General features: G+C 32.0%; 1 protein-coding gene across 9 annotated transcripts in view; it reads left to right on the plus strand.

Annotated features, from left to right (window-relative positions):
• LOC143073502 (uncharacterized) overlaps window positions 1-19,187 on the plus strand; it is a 40,474-nt gene extending 21,287 nt beyond the window's left edge. For 4 of the 9 annotated variants that reach the window (XM_076249091.1, XM_076249095.1, XM_076249097.1 and 1 more), the window contains exons 2-7: window positions 9,014-9,249; window positions 10,345-10,387; window positions 11,190-12,424; window positions 13,384-13,419; window positions 16,232-16,306; window positions 17,680-19,187. In XM_076249091.1, the coding sequence (XP_076105206.1) occupies window positions 9,014-9,249; window positions 10,345-10,387; window positions 11,190-12,424; window positions 13,384-13,419; window positions 16,232-16,306; window positions 17,680-17,834 (1,780 nt within the window). In that variant the 3' untranslated portion in view covers window positions 17,835-19,187. Of the gene's footprint in view, window positions 1-48; window positions 305-8,299; window positions 8,504-9,013; window positions 9,250-10,344; window positions 10,388-11,189; window positions 12,425-13,381; window positions 13,420-16,231; window positions 16,307-17,679 lie in introns of those variants that run through there. The other 5 variants (XM_076249100.1, XM_076249096.1, XM_076249092.1 and 2 more) reach the window with 5 other exon arrangements.
• The last annotated feature ends 1,199 nt before the right edge of the window (window positions 19,188-20,386 follow it).

The raw sequence follows: 20,386 nt of genomic DNA on the forward strand, positions 1-20,386 counted from the left end.
ACCAAATACGTAAACAAAAACAGTCCATTTAATCAAGTTATTAGTATTGTGACAGATACTGAGATAGCTTTTCCTTTTATTTTGTTAAGTCGACATTGATGTGGCATGTTTTAAAATGTGATTGTAAAATATCCAAATATGTGTACAAGCATGTATGGCAGGGACATATATAGTTTTTGTACATCTTCCTTAGAAGAGAAAGACGGATTTTAAATTTTTAAAAGGAATATTAATAACTACTCAATCAAAGAACAAACCATTTTATTTGATGTATACAACAGTAAATGATGTTAACACTACGAAGGTCAGTTTTATATTATATAATATTATTGTAACTGTGAATCCATTTATTATATATACACAGTATATAAACGGATTGCCTAAAAATCACCGTCTAAAGTCATGTGTCTATTAGGTCTGAAAATAGGTTAGATACGGACAAACGACATCTTACATACTTTTTGTAAATCATTATTGCCTTTTGGCCCGAGATGTTGGTTTCATATGCCCGTGTTATGTACTTTGTCTTTTGGACCTAGATACTGGTTTAATATGCCCGTGTTATGTACTTTGTCTTTTTGGACCTAGATACTGGTTTAAATTGCCCGTGTTATGTACTTTGTCTTTTTGACCTAGATACTGGTTTAATATGCCCGTGTTATGCAGTTTTTCTTGTTGGCCCTAGTTATCGGTTTCATATGCCCGTGTTATGCAGTTTTTCTTGTTGGCCCTAGTTATCGGTTTCATATGCCCGTGTTATGGTGTTTGTATTTTGGCCGTAGTTACCGGTTTCATACGTCCGTGTACTGTTATCGTGGCCTTTTTAAACATTGCAAAACCTTTGCATACATTAGGTCTTAACCCAAATTCGGACTGATCTTTATTATCTTTAGTCATTACACATGTATATATTCAAAAAGGCCTAATACTTTTACCTTTTATCATGGCCTTTTAAACATTGCGTTGATTTTCAAACACTTTATTAAATAGTCAGTAAAAATAACATTTTGAAATGGATGAAACATCGTATCTTGTAAGAACGTCCGACATAAATTACAATGGTCAACATTATTCGAACGACGTAAAACAGAATTAGACAGAGTAGGTAAATTATTAGTTGACGCATAACTGAATCTATACTTAGAACTTCGGTTTTTATTTTAATCTTTTGCTTACAATTCAACTTTTTGTTTGAGTGTTTCTGTACAAAGTGAAGCCAGGAAATCACTGCGGGCCCATACATATTTATAAAGTTATATTCATATTGTTTTCTCTATAAATGATTTGTCCATTCATTTTGCCTAGTAGCATGCATTATACACAATTCAAAATGAATTCGTTACCCGATTTTCTACGTCTGCAGCTCTTTAAGGGGGTAGACCTTGGTTCAGGGAGATAACTCTTTAAATCAGTTAAGCGTTTGTAAAAGTCAAGTTCATCAATGTATTTTAAGCATTTACCTGAAACAGATTGAAAATAATCTATGTAACCTAGAAGCTTAGAATATATTTTTGAAAATGGTTGACAAAAACGTACTGATGATTTTAAGAGTTATTTCCCTTGACCTAGGTCTACCTCCTTAAAATGGAAGTAATTCGTATGTCAGATATCATACGACTCGACTTTCGAATATAATCTGGGAAATGTATTTGTTCTGTTTCTGTCTGATGTGTATAAGTCGCATACACAAACCACTGATGATATAAAAGCCATTTGAACGCGTTGCACTCATGCATTTTTTCATGCTCGCGTGTAAATTGTTACCATTTGAATCGGGCTTTCAGAACCCATGGTTTACCATAAATTCCAAGTGTTGTTAAGTTTTTTTTCTTTACATTTCAGACTGTTCAAGTATTTGGGTGAATAATACAATCAATGCTGAACTATTAAATATTTTCAACGACTTTTAAGTTGTCCATTCAAACTCTGCTAGTTGTAATATTTAAAGTAAAGATATAACGAAAGGTATGCGCTTATTTTTCATAAAATACAGCCCTTTAACACATTGAACGTTGGAATTACTCCATTTATTTTTAATATCCAGTATTTGTTTTCTTCCAATCATGTGTATTTTAGTATTATAAATTTGAATTAAATGTATTAGGAATTATTGTTGTGTGTACTTTTATATTTTCCTGTCTTTGTTGCTTTTAATGAGTTTAACAAACAAATCAATACCTGTTTTATAAACCTGTTATGCTTTTGTACTTTACAAAGGCGTTTTATTATTCAATACATAGATTAATTAGCACATTCATATTTAAAAATCAGAGGATGGTTGAAAATAGCAACGGTCAAATTATTACACATTTAAAATTCAGGCCTTTATTAGAGATTTCTTGAACCCTATAATTAGAATAATTCTACTATTTATTATTAACCGTGGAAACGGTCTTGGCTTATTTTACTTTACAATAAAAAATAAGCTCGGCCCTAAAAATATTTGTTACCAAAACCAGACTATCCAAAGAATGGAACACTGACTTGTCGCCTTTGTTGTCCATGCTTTTTGTGCTTTTCTTTTAGAATTGACAATCTTAGAAATGTTCAACAATTGCAATCAAACAACTTTTCTGTAGTCGGAAGACCTGTAGTTTATTCTGGAGCCCAATGAATTAGGATATGGCTATGGTTTACAGAAAAGAGTAAAATGGTCAAAAAATATAAAGAAAAGAGAAAATTTTACTCAAAAAGATAGAGAATAACGAGATGCTAAAATATAACAGTAGAAGATAATGGGCAAACAGTATAAAGAATGGATAAAATTGGCCTAAAAGATCAATAATACAGAATTGACCCTTCCAGACCCTCATAAATTACATCTGTATATTCATGCATGTTGCATAAAGTACGTCCATTGTCGTTTATTTTAGTCTCGTTCCCATCATCCCACACATAGTTCTATTCCTACCGTAACCAGACAAAACATGGATAGGTTTACTTAAAATTCAATTATATGGTAACTTCTTATGTTGCCAGATTTAATTTATTTTAGTCAAAACGGTGAACATAAACCAACACTGTGACATTTTGCTTTTTTTGCCGTGTTTTTAAATTGTAAACGTTTTATTGTGCATCGTCAATGGCTGCATTTTGGGGACCATTTATATGTAAATCAGTTTGTGGGGACGTCTGACATGTTTACCACTTTAGTAATGATTCAATGCAGAATACATTCGTCCTGTCCCTTTGTTGTTTCTGGCATATCAGTATTTAAAATTCTAAGTATTTATATATTGTTCTCAAATAGATTGGTTTGATATAACTTGTCCAAATAACTGTGAAAAAGAATATTACTTATATAATGTACAATAGATGAAGGTTAAATGTTATATAGATATCGGTTGGTCTTTAAATTGAGAAGACAAATGAGATTTTTAATACTTATATTATATAATAAATCTTTACCAAGACAAACCAGCAGGCATAGTGGGTGACCTGTTTTGACACTGATCATTCAAACAAAACGAGAGAGAGAAAACAAAATAGGGATATTCACAGAAAAGCAGTCAAGAAAATAAAGAGATAAATTTGAGTATGGGTTTAAAATCATCATCCCGTTACTTGGATTGATCATTTTGTACGCAATTTTCCCAAATTATTTCAAATTAATTTTGAAAAAAAGTCTTTTCTTTTACAGTTTTCTCACGTTATTAGCCAATGGTCGAGCGTTCACATCCTTTGGAAATACTTTTATTCACAAAGTTATTATAACTACCCATTAAATTTGTTTATGACGTAAACGAAAATGAGTAATCAAATTAAATTTTTTGTTATTGGCGTATACATATGAACTTTTTTGTCAAGCATAAAAGGACAAAACATTCAAGGGGGTTGTAATTCGAAGCTACAAATTTGAGAATAATATCTCTCAACGAACGTGCAAGATTTTTTAATAAGGAAAGTACATTCAAGTTCACGTCTTTAAAACGAAATTATTTTGATTGTACCTATGCGTTACCAACTGGAAAGATCTTACTGTTTATCTTATGATTATTTTGACTATTTTAAAAACCTCTTCTGATCAACAAAAATTTGGATAAGAGAACAATTTTGAGCACGTGGAAGAAATCTGAAGAGTTGTATAATAAGTTCTCTGAACAAACAGTCTTTAAATAGTATCATTTACTACAACGGTTTTGAATAGATTCCGATGCCTTTGATGGCTTCCCATACGAAATAGGTTGTCAACATTGTTGATTCGGTCATAGATCTATGATGGCAGGAAGATGTTTACAGGGTTGATATTGGTCTCATTGGCAATCATACCACATCTCCTTACTTTACTTTTTAACGACAGTGGTACATTTATCCCTGTGCCGTATGTTATTGCATTGACTGTGAAGGATTAAAGGAAGGCCGGTTGGGAGTTCAAAAACTAGGTGAACCACACCACATGACCGTGTGTCTGTCTCAAGTAGTGGGCATGATAAACAGTTGTAAGGGTATTTTATTTGAAATAAAGGACGATTGATGGTACCTGCATGTTCAATTCATCGGTATTTTTATTTTTTTATTTTTTGGATGGAGTGTTATCTCATTGGCACTGATATATTGACTACGAGTTTTGTTACTCGTGCTGTGTAAATACAGTAGAATGTGTCGGTTTACTGTCTCATTGACATATTATATCCCTTATCTACTTTTATGCTCAGTTCTTTATTTTTGTAGAATTCATGCCAGAAGCTGAATCATAACAAAATTCGCATTCGGTAACTAACATAAGTGATATATAATAGTTGGTTCAATTGAACGCAGACGTTATGTACCGTTTCAGTTTTTCATCTATTGATAATGCTATAAAAAGTGTAAATAAATTGCAAATATTCAGAAATTCAATAAATTCACAGCTTGAACCTTAGTCGTTTAATTATTTCCAACAAAACTTGTTACTTGTGGTCGGTAAATATTATTGAAAGAGAAGTAGATTTTCCAATGCTTCATATCTTCACACTGTGACCCTATTAAAATTTAATGTCTTCAAAGGACAAGCATTTAATGTTGGCAATAAACATATATTAAAGGGTTGTGGAATGATAATACATATATACAAATGATTCTCAATAAGGTGAGACGTGTATCCATGCCTTGCAATATACAATATTAGAATATTGATGATTTAGGGTCGACAGACGTGTATCCATACCTTGCAATATACAATATTAGAATATTGATGATTTAAGGTCGACATTATTGTGTACATGGACTAATATAGAGTGCAGTACGCTCTGACAATCACACCCATATCATTTCACAGACAGTTTGGTGTTATAAATATGGGGATTTATATAAAAAAAATATGTATATGGAGATAAGGTATGATTGCCTATGAGACAACAATCCACCAAAGTTTTAATAAAGTGGATGTAAGCAATTATATACCAACACAGGCCACTAACATTTCCCCAGTAGAACCCTTGAATGGGTATGTACGTGCAAGAAGCGTGTACCTTACCAGCAAGATTTACTGTGATAGGATTAAACGGACGTGGCTGAGTATTTATACATCCATCATATTCTGTTTGAATCCGTTTAAAGCATTTTCAAAGCACTTGGTGTATTGTATCAATTTTTTATGCGATATTGTTATCAATCTTTTGACTTTTAAGAGTTGCCTCATCAAAAAGTAAAAGCAATATTGGTTCACATAAGTCAGTTTTAAAATTCAAGCGTTCTCGCCTGTGTTGAACACTTACAATTCATAAAAAATATCATCTGGCTTAGCTCTATGCATTTGACTATTCTAAAGTCGATTCTACAGCTAATGAACCTTCCAGTGCATTTCGTGGAAAGACCTTTTGTTTTTCTTCTGATTATTATTTTTTTCTTCTGCCGTCTGAGATGCTTTTTTTGTCTTACAACTTATCGAATGGATTTTTGGCCAATGATGTTGTACAGTAATGAGGGTTTCAAAACTCACCCTGTGTGACCGAACATTCATTCTTATAGAAGTTATCTCCCAGCGTCCCCTTTTCTTGTTATCGCTATATCTCTAAAACCGAAAAAGATATTAGCAAACTGTTTTCACCAAATTGTTCGTCTACTCTTAAGAATGATTTGATTAATTTTGACTTGAGTGATCGGAAGACATCTTATGGGAGTTGTTTCCCTTTGAAAATTTAAGATAGGCGTTTTGTTGGATCAATTCACACATTATAAGTCGTAGAGGCCTAAAGGTCAAAGGTCAAGGTCATGTAATATAATATAAATTTTGAATTTTGCTTGTTATCGTTACTCAAAAGAAACTGTGACAGTAAATGATATGATGTGTTTGCCAAATAACTGTTTACAAAAAGGCGCAACTTCAACCTATTTAAGTCGAAGAGTTTTGGTTAACCCTTATAAGAGTTTTCTCCCCTTTTGTATTTGAAATCAGTATTTCTCCACAACCATACAAGTGATTGACCTCGGGCCTTCCGATTTGAGATCACTGACCTATGACCTTGAAATTGAGGTCAAGGTCATGTTATAAATTTTGGATTTTGCTTGTTATCGTTATTCAAAAGAAACTGTGACAGTTAATGATATGATTTTTTTGCCAAATTACTGTTTACAATAAGGCGCAACTTCAACCTATTTCAGTCGAAGTGTTTTGGTTAACCCTTATAGGAGTTTTCTTCCCTTCTGGTTCATTATAAAACAATTAAGTCTTCTGCATAAACCTATTAATCTTTTTTTTTTTATCAGTTTGATTAACTACATTACATCAACACGGAGTAACATTTTCTCACATCGTTTTTTTAAATTGCATTCTTATTATCGAGGTGGGAAGACCTTCAATTGTTCTCTGAAGAATTGGTTTTTAATTATATTAGAATTTTTAATTGAATGAGATTATGAAAACGTCTTTATCTTAAATTGTTCCGAATTTGCAAAATAGGAAATATAACAGCTTTGCAAACTTTCTTTTATTAAAGGGAAATCACACTATTTATACTAATAATAATAATTCATTGAAGTTTTGCATGTAGACAGATCATACTTATTACAATATTTTAGGCTAAAACAAATTTGGGGTCACCGATGTTGATTTCAGTTGTAATAAAATATAGTTATTTTGGAATTCTTCGTTTTTACCAGGCCAGCTAAAGTCCAAACGACATAGGCTGAAAGTCAAGTACGACATTTGCAAAGTAGGAAATATAACAAATTGTCTATACTCAAATAGCAGTGCTTTGTTACAATCACGAAAGACTAAAGAAAATGCCCATGATATATTTATTTGCGAAAACAATGCTCTAAACTGCACGCCTTATCTACCAACCAATCTGATCATATTAGACTTTTCCGTCCCACATTTTTTAAAGGGGTGTCAGTTTACGCAGGATGTATAAATACGAAGCTACGTCCATATCTTATTCCATCTTGCTGGGAAAATACCGAGCTCCTTGCAAATTAATACCATTGCAATGATTGTACTTGGGACATGTTTACAAGTGAACTACTGCAAGGTTAGACTTCTGATCTTCACAATTAACCCCATGTTAATGGCAGCACAATGTTACCGTCCTTCTTTTTTGTTCCCACTTTACAGAACATGTCTAATTTGTATATTAAATCTAGATATGCATTGAAACATTTGTCGCTGGACGTTAAGAAAAATTCAATCACACTATCTGTTCATTTTATATGTATATATATTTACTTCTTTTTTTATATATATTGATGGAATATCCTGGTATTGAACTGTATTGAGGTTTTTGAATGAAAATGTGTACTCAGCGAGCCATGAGAACTGTTTTAATTACAACACCAAAACATTATTATTGAAAATTCTGGTGCATCCCAATTTTTCAATGGGCAATTGTGCTTGAGATATTTCAAATAAGTGATAGCAAAAACAATGACAAAGTGCTAAACTAAATAGTTGATATACAAAATAAAAACTTATTACAACTATCTCTTAATGTTTCACAGGTTTCCGGTTAGTTAGTTTTGACTTGTATTTTGCCTAGTTATGTCGAATCCTGACGTTTAAATTGTATACCATCTTATAATTCCCCGTGTGAAGTAATACCTGGCATTGTTCTTTTCCTTTTCAAACTCTTGATTGATATGTCAAAATATCAATCTTCAATTATTATATGCATTGAAATCTATGGATTAATATGGATTAAAACGTCATTTAAGGGTGATATAGTAAATTATTTCATTCATCAATGGGAACGGGAACCATTCGAACCACTCCACTATTTTAAATCATAAGAAACATTTGTAAATAATTACTTAATACGTTTTTAAGGATGTCGTATTGATATAATAGTTTATGAATCACCATGGATGTTTCAATGTAAATTACAATTCCAAAAAATCCAATGTGACTCAAACATGTCAAATGCGTTTCGTTTTGTGTGTAATTCCAAGTAATTATTGTCATTTGATATCTACATGAATTACATTAGGCAATGTCACGATGTGATAGAAGTGGGGTTGTTTTACAACGAAGTCATACTTGTATTTCTGACTATAGATCATCGGAGTTTAAACCGTTTGTTTATTATTTGTAAGTTTTTACTTCAATTCTTTTATAATGTTCTATTGTTTTGCATACAGTTAAACTAGTAGCTTATTTAGTTACTATTCTGAATTTGAATTTAAATATTAATTGACGCTGATTCTGATATTGTTATCGCACACAAATATTTTTCTAAATATATATTCAATTTGTGCACACTGCTTTGAATGTTATTTGTATTACAGTTCTGCGTTGGTTGGATTTTGAAACTACAGTTGTATACAAGTGTGAGATTTGGAATTGTAAAACATATTTTAACTATAACGTGCCCGGGGAGAATATCTGTTCTTTTAATCATGGAATGACATTCGTGTTTAAGTTCTGGGTTCTCTTCTTGGTATTTGTTGTTTCGTTTGTCACCAAAGGATACGGTTGTAGACAGTTTCTATATTTTTGTATAATTAAATATTTTGTTACCAAATACATTTTTCAAAAATTGAATAAAATTTCTGACTTAAGTGATCATATGTATTCTCACGGTTTTACTCTCTTTTTCAGAGCGGACGTAAAGACACCGCAAAATAAACAATCAACAACAATAACACGTCTTCCACCAACAGGCAAAAACAACAGTCTAGTTGGGAATGGGGATATTAATCACCACCGCCTTCCACCAGCTAACAACAACAAAAGTTTAGTAGGAAAACCAAATGGTGATATAACGCACAATAACAACAAGAAAAACAATGAGAGAAGACAGGAGAAACATGTGTCTTCGATACATAAACCGGAGGGTAAATAAATGAATTTGGTTACTTATTAAATATATGTATAGTTAATTAAGGGAGTTCGCTTCTCAGTTTCAAAATATTTAACTTTTTAAAACACTAGTTTATATTTATAACGAATTCATAAAGGAATCAAAAGAGCAAAAAAAATATAGGCCAATGTGCTTGTTTTCGAGATATTAGCCATTGAAATTTTGGCGGGAAAATATTCTCTCTTGACTTTTCATAGCTTTATCATCAAAACCTACAGATGGCTTATGATTATACATGTAAAAGATTTATAAACAGAAAAATGGGGGTCAATGGGCAATTTTTTCAAGGCATTCAAATGGATAAAACCAGAGGATTCCAAAAATCTGACAAAAATCCAAAAACATGACAAGCGAACTTCCTTAAGCTGCGATTGCTTCACTTCAATTGACTAATAATTCAGAAATGGAACTTTAAGATATACTTTGTGTTCTCTCAAGTTATTGTTCTCTCTTCGATAATTTAAGTACAATTTAAGCAAGTATATTAAGCTGGCCCAAGTCATGAGCCATTATTTCAGTGGTGGTCGGTTCATTTCTGTCAAAAAATTTGTTGGGTGTGTTTGTTTTGTCATAAATCAGGTCGTAAGTTATCTCGTTTGAATTATTTCACATTTGGCATTCGGTGTGGAGTATGCTTATTGTTGAAAGCTGTATGGTGGATTATATTCGCTTACATCATTGAATGCACATATTTGAAAATTATGCGTGTCTTAAGTGTTGAAAGAAGATATTATGTTAAACATTGAGAGAAAAAAATATTAATTTTGAATCGACATCTAATTTACAAACTATATCTGAACATAAATGTCATAGTATTATTTGCCAACATTGTGTGAATGGTCGTGTACCGTAACTTTTTTGCCAATTATATTCATATATAAACGTTTAGTTATTGCATGCAGCCGGTGATATGTAATAAAAACATTTGCATCAATAGAAATGAATAATAAGTTTTATGTTGCACAACCGAGATTTACAACTTTGCATATAAAGAAATATATCAAATATCCATTAATTCAATAACATAGAGTTTAAACATAAGGTTGTTTTTTTTTTATTTTTATTTCAGTTGTGACTTCTCAAAGTAACAGAAGCCAAACGAGAGGGAAAAAGTAAGTAGTCACATGGAATGTCATTGCTTTGTTTATTTTCTGTAAATTGAATAATTCTAATATATTGTAATATTCTAACTGCTTATATTTTCTACACCCAGGTATATATCGTCTAAGCGGTATTTGGCACAATTTTTGGAATTTTCGTTTATTAATGGTCTTCAACTTTGTAGTATTCTATTTGGCATTGCAACCGTTTTGATTCGAGAGGCACTGGCGAGTTATGTCTAGCGTACAAAACTATAAGCCTGTATCTTTGATAAGGTTTTGTCTAGCGTACCCAATATACATTAAAGCCTGGTATATTTGGTATCTGATGCGTTTTGAGATGAAACTAATTTGCTAAATGTGGATATCTTATGGTTTCACAGTTAAAATAAATCAGAGGTGCGCACTTTCGTCATTTATCCTGGCAAGATAACTGATGTTACTATTTGATCACACTTTTTTGTAATTTGCGTATACATGCATTTAAGTTAATTTAGTTTTCTAGATAATTGAATGCATACCAAAATGAAATTACGTAACATAATGACACCATTTACTTTACAAATCCCTTTGTTAATGCTGAAAATCTTGTCCATATGTTATGACTACCGAACATTTTACCATATTGCCATGATCATTAAGAAATAACAGGTTTTTCGTTTAGTCCTTTGAACATTATAGTTAAGAGTTAATAAATGCAAATAAAATGTGCATTTAAATAGCTGATAATACAAGGATTTAAATCTTCTCAATTTATTGTATGTCATTTGTCAATCCATCGCTACACAATGGTAAAATTTCTCCTGTTTTGTAGTAGTGATGCAGAAAGAATGTCTGTTGGGAGTAATAATTCAAATAGAGTTCATGCGACCAGTGACAGGAATAAAGTTTCATCGCCAAGAACTGACACAACAGAATATAGAATTCAAAATCCAAGGAGTAACCAAAGAGTGAATGGACAACCCATGTCACCAAAAACAGAAATGTCAACAAACTCGCGAACTAGTTCTGAGTCCAGAGGGAGGAGTAAAGAGTTTACTTTCCGGTGGAATGCCCCATCACGGAATACTTCACCCGAAGCCACTGACAAATCAAGCTCACCCCCATTAAAACAGTATAAACCTAGTGCTCAAGTTCAAAGCTTTTATTCTTATTTATACGGGCGATCAAAAAAGCGAAAGACGGTATTAACATCGTCTCCTAAACATAAACCAAAGGAAATTTTGAAGAAAAACACAGATGTGATTATAGAGAAAGAACGGCCGCAATCATTTGTGTTTCTCCGAAGTAAAACGGTAAAAAGAAGTGCTTGGGATACGGAGCCCGCCGAATTAACTTATAAACCATCAACGAATGGACCTGAGGAAATTTCGCAAGCCTATGTTGGTGAAGAGTCTATTCGTGAAGCCGAAATGGCAGCTAAGCTACAGGAAATGGAACAAGGTCAGACTAAACCGAAGGAAAACAATAAAGTTGTTCAAAAACGGTCCAAAATTCCTCCTTGGTATGAGAAAGAGTATGTACTGAATAGGAGACAAGCCGGTATATATAGAAATATGTCCAATGCGTACGGCAGTGAATCTAAAAAGCACCGAGAACAGAGGTTCGTCCAGAGACTTGCCGAGTATGAGGTATATAAAGCGAAACAACAGTGGGAAGAATTGTTGGAAAAAGACCGAAGAAAACGAGAAACGAAAGAAAGACAAGTATTACAGCTAAATGAATTACGACAACGATTCGAGGACGAAGCATACCACCGTTTTCATACGCAGTACGTCACTTCTCGCGTCCTTGAACACGAGAAGATGAATCGCGATGAATATGGATTACCAGAAGACAACGAAGAAGACCAAGAACAACGAACATTTATTAAAAGGAAAAAAGTAGTACCGAAATCCCTCATTACAGAAGATATGATTCAGGATATTTACAAAAAGAAATTCAATAAAATTTTCGATGTCAACAAAGGTCAAGGTCTTGGCAGACGACCGAAAACACCAAAAATGGAAGGCATCGATACAGTTGTACTAGAAGAGACGGACAAAAAAGGTAAAGTCGGAAATGAAATAATAATACGTGTTAATTGTTAAGTGGAACGTAATATTTAAACATGTGTATTATGCACTTTAACTGTATGCTTGTTTAAAATTATGGTTGAGTCTTCCCCATCAAAGGTTTACCGGAGACGTTTTTATTCTTATTTTACTTGAGCCCTTTCTGCTCTTAGCGCACTTTAATGTTTAATGTGTGATGAGCTTTCCAACATCCACGATAGAGTATGATAGAGATTAATAAGATTGTATTACACATCTAATGTTTCCTTAGGATTGCAAAAATAAAGCATATATATGTATATCATATTAAGTTTATAATAATGTAGTAAAACTTTTTACGATAGTTTCACACATTTTTTTATTTTAAAGATGTACGTAATAAGTAAGCTGTGTTGAACAAGGCAACAACGATAAATGTTTATAATGGATACTTATTTAAAATTTGTCAATTTCATAAATATTCTCTGCACAAAGGAAACATGAAACTCGGGAATTGTTGGTTTTCATATTATGTCATTTTTATAAAATTCAATTTGTAAATTGTTAGCCAAACGTGTTTTTATTCGTCTAAAGTGAAATGTTCAAATTTACCTCTCTCATGGTCGTTAAATGGGCTATAAAATTTTTTCTGTAATCATTCAGGGACAAACTTTTATTTTCTTCTTTATACTTGAATTTTTCACCTAAAACAGGAAAACTTATAACTGAAATTACATGTAATAAATGAACTTAAGTGATTCTTCAAACAAAACCTTTATACAGAAATTGGAAGTACACAAACAACATTAGTCAGGGTCATTGATCAAAATGAATTGTATGCACTTTTTACATTTGCTGTGAAGTGGCATTACAAGTTTTGTAATAAAACTTTCGTTTGATTATCCAAGTTAAAGAAATAAGTATTATTGTACTTCATTATGTTTATAGATCATGTATAATTATTTGTTTTGATAGATATTGAGAGACAACCTACACGTATACAGGGTTCTGGTATGGACATATAAAAATACATCTATTTTGTATCTCTCATTTAGCTTATGAACTCACCTTTTTTCTTAATATTTCTGTTTGTAGCTCTCTAAACAAATATATGTGTGTCTGGGAATAAACTTAGACATGCAGTTGTTTGTTATTCGAACTTCTTATATCTTTTATACTTTTACAAGTAAGCATTTATTCATATGTGTTTATGAAAAACTTATGTAGGCACTTTTTGTCTCTTGAATTAAAAAGGAGTTATAATATGTACTAAATCATTATTCAGCTAGACAGATAATTTCTTGATTGGAACCAAATCAGCGCCACCTAAAGACAGTTTGTGACAAGACCGTCACTTAAAGGGTGTTGAAGCGATTCAAATTTTCATTTGGTTAGGTTGTTTCTCACTATGCGTTAAGTGACAATTTTGGTCAATTATTGTCTTTCAGAATAACTTTAAAATTTATTTTAAATTAATTTTAAAATTCCATCATAGTTGACTTTTTTTTAATGGTCTAAATCTCCCATTTAGCAGTATACATGAGAAAATCTAACATATTTTTTTTTTTTGTATTTCGATAATTCGGTTTAGGGACAATTGTAAATTGTAAATGAATCTATAGTCCGATATTGCATTGAGTTTTGAAGCATTTCGTGACTGGTTGGGGCTGTACAACCACACATCAACGTCTGATTGTCTTTTTCTGACTTGCTTTAGGCATGAGGCGTCAGGAGACACAATCCAAAAAGGGCCTTCAATCGTCAGAACAATTTTGTTCTTATACTTGTAACGGGAATGTTTAACGACATTGGTCGGAATTGATGAACCGGCTGTTGAACTGCCGCTTCTGACATTGCATTATGGTTTACAATTATAAGACGTTATAAAAGTTCTATCCAATATTAGTTACTTGTTATTCACCTACACTTGAACTATTTTAGGACTGTGGTATTCTGGTAGAACTAACTTTATTAATACATAATATCGTGGAATATACATTTATCACAGACTAATCTTGGTATAGATGTGTTACAACTGGTGTGCATTTAATATAAAAACTAATCTAAAGCTAACGGCAGCCAAACTAACTAACTATCTAATATATTTTTTCTAGACAGTTGGGATGTCTGCATGACATTAGGGTGCTCAGATACACATATCAATAAAGATTATTATCCAGGAGAGGAGATTATTGGTTTATTTCCGATTGTCCCACTTTTTAATAGTTTAGAGTTCTGATTGTCCCACATGAAAAGTTCTGATTGTCCCACATGAAAAGTTCTGATTGTCCCACATTATTTTATGAAGTAAAATGTTCGAATTTTTGTTTAATGTGTTGTGCTGTATTTTTCGTTTAAGAAAACCCAAGTTTAGATAATCTTGTTTACTTCATGGGACAGTCAAATAATAATAATTGTCTATTTCTGCCTCAGTAACGATATGGAAACTCTGGCCTCATTCTCTTCCAAATAACGCTTTAGTATTTTTTTATGTGTTATAGCTACAATCACTTTCTTGCGAGTTGCTATGCCTTTTTTCGGCACAACTGAGCACATCTTTCGTGTTTTATATATCTATGCATTAACAAATTAACGATGTTATTTACAGTTGAACTATTATAACTGGTTTTAAGTTATTTAGATCATCTAGTTTACCCTTTTCTTACAACTTAATCCAAAAGTCAATCAATTATATTCAAATGAATGCTCTTTTATATAAAATGTAAAATAAATTATATACGAAGCCCGCATGGTATAATCTTGCTGTTTTAATGAATAAATAATGTTCACATATACAATATATATATATATATATGTACATGTTTAAATTGAACTGAAGGTATTTAATAAAAATAAAATAAAAATATGCCCCGTTTCCAAAAGATTTCAATGGACAATATTTTAATACATTCCACTCTATTTCTTTCTTCTATTGAATGTTAAAATAAGCTGACAAAACTAAACAAAATCATAAATTAGATGGATATTTATTTAGGCTTTGATTTTTATCTTATTCAAAATAAGATTTGGTTTGATTGTCAGTTAGACTAAAATGTCATGGAAATTAGCAGCTATAAGTCTCTATTTGTATGTTTGTAATATTTTTAAATCAGTAGACATTCCAAGTCGGTGTTTTGTGTCTTAGGGTTGCTGTCTCATGAACGCATTACCCGAAACTTATTTTATTTATACATTTTAAAATTCCAGACCCAGTCAACTTCCGCTACATAATTCTCTGTATCATAGCTTGTTGTTCAAATAATGTCGTATATTTGTAAATATAAGATCAAATCATGAATACTCATAAAGTTTGCTCAAAACTAAAATGTTGATAGATTTAGGAAATTTCAAGTGCCCCCCCCCCCCCCTAGAAACATGAAAAGGAAACGCATACCTAGAATTAAAGTTATATTATTTGAAGTACAACTTTATTATTGTTTTTCAATTAAAGTCTTGTGATGCAATTTTTTAAAGTTTTTAAAATTTGCGATCGCAGTGCTCAAGACAATATTTTAGTTAATGTAGATATTTACATATGTTCAACACTCTTCTTAATAAGTAAATTACTTTAAATTTCAACAACTGTTTAATTATATTCTTTGAAAGAAACAAATGCCAAGAGAGCATGTCCTTACCTCTTTACATGCTTCATCATGCAGATAATTCATAGCATTACATTTTAATCAACCGGAATAAGCACGAAATACTTACCACTGGACGTACAGCGAATACCAAAGATCATTCAGCTCAGATGCATGTTTCCCTGTATATATAATAAACAATGTTTTATTTTAAGTGACATCCATATTTTTATTACTTTCAGGAAATACGAAAGAGAGAAAGAGAATGGTTAAAGAGGTTATAAAGGCAGCAGAAAAACAACTTGAAGTTAATAAAAGTATGTTTTAAACCTATCAGGGCATGTTAAACACTATATCACAATGCTAGATACATGTATAAATCTTTATAATCAAAATGCACATTCTATTACCATTTTGAAATATGCAGACCTGTTTGTGGTTGGTTTTTGAATCTCTTCATATGTAAAATTGAGAATGGAAATGGGGAATGTTTCAAAGAGACAACAACCCGACCATAGAGCAGACAACAGCCGAAGTCAAACAATGGGTCTTCAATGCAGCGAGAAACACCCGCACCCGGTGGCGTACTTTAGCTGGTTCCTTGTTTACTATGATAAAATCTCTAACTTTCTCTTAAAAAGGATTTTCAGGTTTTTGACACAAAAGAGAAAACTTCTTTCTTCGTGCTACAGATTAAATGATTTTATGGCAAATCGTTAGAAAAAGGGTTATTAAAAAAAGAATCATCATAAATAAAAGCAACAGTAGTATACCGGTTTTCAAAAGTCATAAATCGATTGAGAGATAACAAGTCTGAGTTACAAACTCAAACCCAGGGAAACACACCAAATATAAGAGGAAAACAACAGTGTTCATTATCACTGAACTAGTATATATTTGTTTAAGGGCCAGCTGAAGGACGCCTCCGGGTGCGAGAATTTCTCGTTGCATTGAAGACCTGTTGGTGACCTTCTGCTATTGTCTGCTCTATGGTCGAGTTGTTGTCTCTTTGGCACATTCCCCATTTCCATTCTCAATTTTAAAACAACAGAAACACTGAAATACAACAAAAAAGAAACGACAATACACTATACATTGAAACGAACTATAAGATAACAATAAAGACACTTTCAGATATTTGAGAAGTAACATTGCGACTTACTTCTATGAATATTGTTAATTTGTTAATTCCGGGGTCTGAGGTCTAGTGACATGGACATTTTATATTGTGTGTGTGGGTTGATGAGAGGATTCTTGCTATTGCAAGGGACTTGTTTTATCTTAATGGAAAGAAGAAAGATGTCAAAGGGATATTCAGTCATAATTATTTATAAGTCGAAAACAAACAGACAATGCAAAGACAAAAAACAAATACAATCAAAAGACAAACAACAGTACACAAAACACATCATAGACTGAACCAAAAAATATAACACCAAAAACTTGGTGATCTAAGGAAAGGTTAAGAATTTCATATATTTGTGATTTTGATGTTTCCTTTAAGACACGGTGGCTTTGATACTATTCAAGTCTTTACTTCCTTGGTATACTATAGTGTGTTATGTGCAAGTTATTAATGATTGGTGTTGATGTGGCATAGTAAAGCAGATATAAGTCTAGTTTCTAATTGCTTAAAGACTATAACTTGTTTAATTAATAAATAAGTTTTAAAATTATTATTTCTTTTCAGAAGAGACAAGAAAACTTTCGAATGTTGCCAAAAAAGAAGAATCGCAGACGCCTTCTATGAAGGACCTTGACCTTGATGACGACAGTGATGATGATGATATGGATGACATTTTCGAAAAGGCCAGGAGAAAATATGACTTAGATGTTGATGATTAGATGCCATAGTTATTTAATTTAAATTATTTTCTTAACAGTATATATATATTTATCATAATGAGACTGTATCCCGGAAGGTGTATGCATGGATTCGTTCAGAATAATATCAGCTGTATATGAATGGTGTATCGCCTTTCTAAGATAAAGTACGATCGTATTTTTCATCATGCTTTTTCTCCGAAAATAGATTTTGATAATTAACCGGATGAGATATTACACATGTTACAATGAGATAAATTTAAAATAGTTTTGAAACACCTTCGCCTCCATTGTAAATTAATTTTATTTGAAAGCCAGTAGAACCTCAATATGGGCTTCCTCAGATAATTACTGCCCTATACTACCTCTTAATACTGTCAAAGTTCCTCGTGTACAAAGCATTGAATTTTATTTAAGTGTCAATATCAAATATATATAATAAAGTGAATTACACTTAACGGTTATATTTATAATAAATACCATTCAAAACAGTTTTATAAGTAAAAGGTACAGTGCTAAAGAATTGTATTTATATGTCACCAAAGGTACAGTAATATCTTGTGAGATTTTGTGTATCTGATAAATTACTCATTCTTATAAAACTTCACTTTAAAAGTTACATTGTATTCATATTTTTAAGTATGTTTAAAGTGCAATGCTTAGGAAATAAAATATTCTTCTTTCAATGTTCTTAACATTATGCATAAATTACTGATCTTTATGCGACAATAAAGTATATGAAAACCAATACTAGTATACGACATTTTGAAAAGAAAAACAAGCTTATACAGATTCTCATATCAACAGTTTGTTTTAACCATTTTTATTTTACCGACTTTTCACTCCGAAGTTTTTTTAATATTTTTTAACAGGTTATCTTGGATATTCTTGTACGCGGTCAAGCAAGAACAACATAAGAAGAAAAATCCTAATTTCAATCAGTACAATTTTGGGGGAAATGTACTGTCAAAATGATCGAAAAACAGTAAGCTTTCCTCAAAATTGCACATACTATGTGTTTGATGATTTTACTTCTTTTTGTTGCTTATACATGACCGAGTAACAGGATGTCCAACCCCATATCCCCCCCATTTGTTATGTAGCCTGTCGAAAAATTAGATAAAAGAGCCATAAGTCGTTATTATGAAAAAATAATGAAAAATGAATAGCTAATTTTCTGAAAAGGTTTCTTGAAGTGAATCATTTTTGACGATTCAACATTTTTATTCTATTTTTTGTTTTTTTGTTACAAAATATTAATACAAAATTGTAACTAATTAAACTGTGCGGAACAGTGGCCACTATCGATGATAGAGTTTATCAATGATGGTATCGAATGGTGAGAAAACAATCTAATTAAAATAGTATATTTTATTCAACCTTGACATTTTTACGATAACAGTTATAAACAGTATTTTGCCTTGTACATGCAATACTTGCCCTTTATTTTTGTTAAATTAGAGAGATGAGAGAAAAGGGTGTAATGGGATTTCTTATAGAAGAGGGACGAAAGATATCAAAGGGACAATCAAACTCGTAAATCTAAAACAAACTGACAACGCCATGGCTAAAAATGAAAAAGACAAACAAACAACAGCACACATGACACAACATAGAAAACTAAAGAATAAACAAAAACGAACCCCATCAAAAACTAGGGGTGATCTCAGGTGCTCCGGAAGGGTAAGCAGATCCTGTTCCACATGTGGCACCCGTCGTGTTGCTTGTGTGATAACAAATCCGGTAAATAGTCTAATTATAGGATTCTAATAGGCAACTTTCGGAACAATTAGAGACTTCCTGCATTTTTATTTAACGTGGATAGGACGTCCCACATTGGGTTTAACTTCCAGATTGGAGAGCACTAGATATGACCATTTTTTAATACTCAGTCAGCCATTTGGGCTAACATAAATGTGAATAACAATCAATCAATTTCAATAATCGCCTCTGATATATATATAAAAAAAAGATGTAGTATGATTGCCAATGAAACAACTCTTCAAAAGGGACCAAATGACAGAGAAATTAACAACTTAAGTCTATATATTACTGGAACTAAGTCAGTCAGGAGCCTGTATTTCAGTGGTTGTCTTTAGTTAATTTTGATCATATTTGTTTTTCGGATGATTGAATATAAAAAAGAAGATGTGGTATGATTGCTAATGAGACAACTCTCTACAAGAGACCAAATGACACAGGAATTAACAGCTATAGGTCACCGTACGGTCTTAAACAATGTACAAAGCCTATACCGCGGCATAGTAAGCTATAGAAGGCGCCGAAATGACAATTTAAAACAATTCAAATGAGAAAACTAAAGGCATAATTTAAGTACAAAAAATGAACGAAGACAATATTGTTCACCCTTTGTCTGCTTCCATCAACGTCACATGGTCTCTGGATGGTTGGATAGTTGACTCGTTTTCAATCATATCATACATCCTAAGTTTGTAATAATGATTATATAAATGGTACCAATTTTACTGTGCCAGATGTATTTTATTGCAAGTAATGTCTCTGTAATGAAGCTCGAGTCAAACACTATTTTCAAATCCAAAACCTCATACAAA

The sequence above is a fragment of the Mytilus galloprovincialis genome, chromosome 4, assembly GCF_965363235.1.
Source record: "Mytilus galloprovincialis chromosome 4, xbMytGall1.hap1.1, whole genome shotgun sequence".
Classification (NCBI taxonomy): Eukaryota; Metazoa; Mollusca; class Bivalvia; order Mytilida; family Mytilidae; genus Mytilus; species Mytilus galloprovincialis.